A 6,691-nucleotide genomic window follows, 5' to 3' on the forward strand; every position below is an offset into this window, starting at 1 on the left:
TTGTTTGTAAGTAGTGGGTTCCACATTCTAATTTAAGGAAAACCGAAATTTGTAATGGGAGGCAGATAAGTTATCGTATGAAATCTAAAGGAAGGATTTTACAAGGTTTATAATAATAATAATAATAATAATAGTAATAATAATAATAATAATAATAATAATAATAATAATAATAATAATAATAATAATAATAATAAAAATGTGTGGTGGAGTGAGGATGTGAGCATGTAGGCTGAAAAAACCCACGTAGCGTTTTTAAAACATTTGGGTATTGTCTTCAGTTATGTTTTGTAACCAGTGAAGGGTTTTCGATGTTACCATGGAGGCAATAGTTTGTTCTTCTCTACCTTCCTTAACCACTGCAAAAGCCAGGAACATAGTTACAAAGAATTCTTGCTCCCTAACAGTGAGAAAAACCAGTGATTTATGCGTTAAGAATTCAAGAACAAGAAGAAAAACAAGGACATGTGTTGTGTCTGTGAGTGATGTAACCACAGTACTCGATCCAGCTCCAGTGGAAATCACATGGCAGATTGTTGTTGGAACTATAGGTAATAATAGTATATCTATCAAACAACACTCTCTAGTGTTTAATTCAATATTTGTATGATTTTGATTGTTTCATTGATTTGAAATTTGTAGCTGGAGTTACACCTTTTGTGGTGGCAGGGATTGAATTCAGCAAGAGAATTGTAAGTCAATTTTTCTTTTGATTATTGCTAGTTCATAAATTATTGTGAATCTCATTCTTGTGTGTTTCTTTGCTTCAGATAGCTCAAAAAGAATGCGAGACTTGTGGAGGGTCAGGACTTGTTTTTAGAGAAAAGAACTATTTTCGTTGTCCCGAATGCGGTATGTTTATTGTATTCTCTTGATCTTGACTATAAGCCTTTTCATTTTTAGTTGCAATCCTTTTTCATATGCTATATATTTCAGGTGGATTTCTTCCTTGGCAATCATGGAAAAGATTTTTCTCTAGTTAATGTTTTGCAACAACATTTTAGCACAAGTTATTTGTTTATAGCATATAGTAAACTTTTTTTCCGGTTACAGTAGCCTATGATAAACTTAACCCCTTCATGGGAGATATGAAAGTTATTTGGTATCATATTTACAATCATGGTCCATTCATTATGTTAGATAATTAATTGATAATCCTGGATAATCTTCGAAGAATCGTGTTCGTTCACTTTCCGAACAAAGTATTTCGACCCTATTTATGCCTGGGTTCACGAAATCTTTGTGGGGATAATTCTTGAAGAAAGAATGTTTCTGGCAAAAGAAAGATTCTGGAACGTAGAATGGTTTTTGTGTGTAACCCTAAACCGAGGCCAGATTTCCCCCTTTTATAGGAGAACGAAAACTGAAAACGAAAAGTCATACCTTTTCAAGAAAAACGGTAATAACGGTTGGGAATGTTCAAACGTTCAAAAGTCATACCTTTTCAAGAAAAACGGTAATAACGGTTGGGAAGGTTCAAACGTTCAAAAGTCATACCTTTTCAAGAAAAACGGTAATAACGGCTTCGCCCCTTGGAACCCAGTTTTCAATTACTTGCAGTCAATTACACGTTGGCTCTACGAGCGTGCACTCCGCACTACTCCTAACTCGTTTCCAAGCTTTAACGCATAATTGCATCGGCCTAGAGTAAATCTCATTACTACTAAAATCATGGGTGATACTAAAATCACCAACAAATCCCCCCCATTTTAGTGTAATCCTTGATTTACTTAATATATACAATAAAATATATAAGGGTATATTACAATCAAACAGATGCATAAACGAAAATGTCTTGCGATTGAATTTTCATTTTAGTACAAATACACATTTCAAACACTCGAAAATCTGGGTGTCATAGCGATTGAACCCGTCAATCCATTTGAATGTCAGAAGATATAGTACACATATGTTTCTTACAATACTCTACTATTCATACTTGACACTTTACAAGCCATGTGTCCTTATCCATTAATAAGCATATAGGAAGCCAAGTCCAAACTTCTTGAAGCGGCAAAACTTCATGCTTACATAGGTGATTCTTTTTAATCTTGTACCTGCATTTACAATTTTTCAAAAGAACCATTAAGAAGATATACTTCAACCTAACCATCACTTGCAGGTCTGAGCACATACCCTGGGAAGATAAATATAATTGCTCCAATCTTTAACTATGATCTTTCCACATTGAATTCTGCTTCTAACGTCATATTAGAAGGGAATTGGGTATATCAAAGCTAATAGATTTAAATGGACTTTAATCCCATCCCAATTACCGACTTCTTTACTAAGTCTCTAGCTAACCCCTTCGTCAAGTGGTCAGCTAAGTTTTGTTGCGACCGAACAAACTCTATAGATATCACCCCATTCATGATTAATTCTCTAATCATACTATGTCTGACACCCAAATGTCTAGACTTTCCATTGTATATTTGACTATAAGCTTTAGCCAATGTGGCAGTACTATCACAACGGATAGAAATTGGTGATATCGGTTTAGGCCATATCGGAATCTCGTATACCAAGTTCCTTAGCCATTCTGCTTCTTTACCAGCAGCAGCTAATGCTACAAACTCAGATTCCATTGTGGAACTAGTTATACATGTTTGCTTCTTGGAAGCCCATGAGATAGCACCTCCCCCAAGCAAGAACACCCATCCACTTGTAGAGGATGAATCTTCAGCATTATTTATCCAACTAGCATCCGAATAACCCTCTAACACCGAAGGAAATCCCATATATGACAATCCATAATTCATTGTACCCTTCAAGTACTTGAATACCCTAGTTATCGCATGCCAATGATGCCGGCTAGGATTACTCGTAAATCTGCTCAACTTTCCAACCGCATAAGCAATATCCGGTCGAGTGCTAATCATAACATACATCAAAGAGCCTATAGCTCTTGAATATTCGAGTTGATCTACAGGTTTACCTGTATTTGGCATAAGTTTTTCTCCCGGATCCATTGGAGTACTTACTGGAGAACAACTTTCACAATTGAACTTCTTGAGCATTTTCTCAATGTAATGAGATTGCGTAATTACAATCCCTTTATTTTCCCGTTTAATCTTAATTCCTAGAATAACGTCCGCTTCTCCCATATCTTTCATGGAGAACTTTGATGACAAGAAATTCTTTGTTATATCAATTTGATTTTGGTCGGTGCCAAAGATCAACATGTCATCAACATATAAGCAAATGAAAACTCCTTTACCGGATGTATCAAATTTGCTATATACACATTTGTCAGCTTGGTTTAGAATGAAACCATTGGACAAAACAACCTCATCAAACTTTTGATGCCACTGCTTCGGAGCTTGTTTTAGCCCATATAATGACTTAATTAGTTTACACACTTTATGTTCATTACCAGGCATTACAAAACCTTCAGGTTGCTTCATATACACTTCTTCTTCCAAATGACCATTCAGAAATGCTGTTTTGACATCCATTTGGTGAATCACTAGATTATGAATAGCCGCCAAGGCAATCAACAATCTAATAGTAGTGATACGGGCAACAGGAGCATAGGTATCGAAATAATCAATCCCTTCCTTTTGTCTGAAGCCTTGGATAACTAGTCTAGCTTTAAACTTGTCAATTGTACCATCGACTTTCATCTTCTTTTTGAAGATCCATTTGCAACCCAATGGTTTGCAACCTGGTGGTAAATCAGATAGTATCCAAGTATTATTTTCCATGATAGAGCCAATCTCTTCATCAATTGCTTCTTTCCAAAAAGCAGAATCTCGAGACTTGATAGCTTCATCATACGTTCTTGGATCCTCTTCAATACTATAGCAATAATAATATTGAGTGTCAATCTGATCCTTTGATCCCTCAACTAAATATAGTTGGAAATCAGATCCATAAGATTTAGTTTTTCTAGCTCTTTTGCTCCTACGGGGTTCAAGTGCTTGACTTGGCACATCATTTGAATGATCATCTCTTAGAGATTCATCTGAAATAGGTATAGAGTCCTTTGGTCTAGGTACAGAGGAGAAACAGTTCTCATCAAATATGGCATCTCTCGATTCTATAATTGTGTTAATAGAGATCGAGTCATTAGGCTCTATAACATAGAACCTATAGGCCTTGGAGTGCTCGGCATATCCAACAAAGATGCAAGCTACACCCTTTTCACCCAAAGTTTTCCTTTTTGGGTCTGGGAGTCTAACCACGGCCCTACAACCCCAAACACGTAGAAATGTCAGGTTGGGTCGTTTCTTATACCAAAGTTCATATGGGGTAGTTTTGTTCCTTTTATTGGGAACTCTATTTAACAAATAGCATGCCGTTAACATGGCTTCTCCCCAAAATCCTTCACTCAGACCAGAGTAAGATAACATGGCATTCACCATTTCTTTTAGCACTCTATTTTTCCTTTCAGCCACACCATTTTGTTGAGGTGTGTAAGGAGCCGTAGTCTCATGAATGATTCCTACGGATTGGAAAAACACAGGATCATAATATTCACCACCTCTATCTGTGCGTAATGTTTTAATCAACACATTCTGTTGCACTTCAACTTCAGTTTTATAAATTTTGAATTTATCTAAGGCTTCGTCCTTAGCGTGCAACAAATAGACATAGCAGAATCTAGATGTGTCATCTATGAAAGTGACAAAATATTTTTTATGCCCTAATGATGGAGTAGCATGTAAATCACATAAATCACTATGTATCAACTCAAGAATGACAGATTTCCTTGTTATACTTTTAAATGGTTGCCTAGTTATCTTAGTTAACATGCAAGTTTTACACTTTTCTACATTTTTATCAAGATTAGGAATTAATTTATCTTTAGACATTTCATGCATTCTTTTATAATGTACATGTCCAAGACGAGCATGCCATAACGAAGAATTGATAATATTTGAAAAGGACATAAATACAGAACCAGAATCATTAGGAACTCCATTCAAATTCATCATAAACATACCATTATTATAATATCCAAATCCTACAAACACACCAGACTTTGATAATACATATTTATCTGATTCACACACTTGCTTGTATCCAAGCTTATTTAATACAGGGCCAGAAATTAAATTCTTTCGTAATTTAGGAACATACAAAACATTAAACAAAGTAATAGTTTTTCCGGAACTGAATTCTAACACCACGTTTCCTTTGCCTTCAACGGGAGCGAAGTGATCATCTCCCATGTAGAGGACAGAACCATCTTCCACTGGAACAAAAGTCTTGAACCAGAAACGATCCTTGCAAACATGTGTAGTGGCGCCAGAATCAATCCACCATGCGGTAGCATCATCCTGCACATAAAATGCTTCAGAATTTAGTGAAACAGAATGTTTAATTAAACTATTCAAATCACGAATTGATTTCTGACCTTGGTTTTCGGATTGGTCCTTAGACCCCTTTCCTGAACCACTTGCATTCGCGTTATCGTGCTTTTTAACGAAGCGACAATCCCTCTTGAAGTGGCCTGTTTTACCACACTTCCAGCATTCTAATTTCGGTTTCTTGTTAGCACCGAAACTGCCCTTATTGTCCTTGAAAGCACGCTTCTTTCCTTTGTTTTTGTTGTTACCGTTCCTACCACCCTCTTCGATCATATTAACCGAGGGTCCAGCAATTTCTTTGCCTTTTCCTTTGTTATCCTCCTGCGCTCTTAGAGATTCTTCTATGCGCAAGTGACTTCCAAGTTGGATCAAAGACAGTTCGTCTTTTCCATGTTTCAGATTGTGTTTGAAATCTTTCCACGAAGGAGGCAACTTGTCTATGATGCTTGAGACAGATATTGTTTCATCCATATTTAATCCGTGTAGTGTGAACTGTCCAAGGATTCGGAGGAGTTCATTGAATTGTTCCATGACAGACCTTGATTCAACCATTTTGTAGTTGTTGAAATCAGTCACCAGAAACTTTTTACTGGATGAGTCCTCTGCCATGTACTTGGATTCGAGACAATCCCACAATTCCTTTGCAGATTCTATGTTTTGGTAAATATCAAATAAGGGATCAGACATACCGTTAAGAATGTGCCCTCTGCATATGTAGTCGTCGTTCTCCCACTTTGATCTGCGTCTCAGATTTTCAACTGTGTCATCTTCCCGAATTTCTGGAATCGGTGTAGATAGGACATGCACCACCTTCAACGTTGTCAACATGAAATGCATCTTCTTCTGCCAACGCCTGAAATCTTGTCCTTGAAACTTGTCCAATTTTCCGAAATTTCTGGTCATCTCCTTGACGGTGTTTCCTCCAGCCATGATTATCAGATGAATACTTTGTTCGTTTGTTAGATAATTAATTGATAATCCTGGATAATCTTCGAAGAATCGTGTTCGTTCACTTTCCGAACAAAGTATTTCGACCCTATTTATGCCTGGGTTCACGAAATCTTTGTGGGGATAATTCTTGAAGAAAGAATGTTTCTGGCAAAAGAAAGATTCTGGAACGTAGAATGGTTTTTGTGTGTAACCCTAAACCGAGGCCAGATTTCCCCCTTTTATAGGAGAACGAAAACTGAAAACGAAAAGTCATACCTTTTCAAGAAAAACGGTAATAACGGTTGGGAAGGTTCAAACGTTCAAAAGTCATACCTTTTCAAGAAAAACGGTAATAAAGGTTGGGAAGGTTCAAACGTTCAAAAGTCATACCTTTTCAAGAAAAACGGTAATAACGGCTTCGCCCCTTGGAACCCAGTTTCAATTACTTG

At 36.7% G+C, this 6,691-nt stretch overlaps 1 protein-coding gene across 1 annotated transcript; it reads left to right on the forward strand.

Annotated features, from left to right (window-relative positions):
* The first annotated feature begins 221 nt into the window (after window positions 1–221).
* Window positions 222–1,108, forward strand: LOC127121057 (uncharacterized). Its single transcript, XM_051051674.1, has 4 exons — window positions 222–551; window positions 643–692; window positions 771–852; window positions 937–1,108. Exons 1-4 carry the CDS (start codon window positions 320–322, stop codon window positions 981–983), a joined length of 411 nt encoding a protein of 136 aa, XP_050907631.1. The 5' UTR covers window positions 222–319; the 3' UTR covers window positions 984–1,108.
* Window positions 1,109–6,691: the final 5,583 nt, after the last annotated feature.

This window comes from Lathyrus oleraceus, chromosome 2, assembly GCF_024323335.1.
Source record: "Lathyrus oleraceus cultivar Zhongwan6 chromosome 2, CAAS_Psat_ZW6_1.0, whole genome shotgun sequence".
Lineage (NCBI taxonomy): Eukaryota > Viridiplantae > Streptophyta > Magnoliopsida > Fabales > Fabaceae > Lathyrus > Lathyrus oleraceus.

Bases quoted from the DNA above. Each gene is read 5' to 3' on its own strand.
- LOC127121057 (XM_051051674.1), top strand. From the start codon at position 320: ATGGAGGCAATAGTTTGTTCTTCTCTACCTTCCTTAACCACTGCAAAA. The intron at 552-642 runs GTAATAATAGTA...TGAAATTTGTAG, and splicing joins GATTGTTGTTGGAACTATAG to CTGGAGTTACACCTTTTGTG. The intron at 853-936 runs GTATGTTTATTG...TATATATTTCAG, and splicing joins TTTTCGTTGTCCCGAATGCG to GTGGATTTCTTCCTTGGCAA.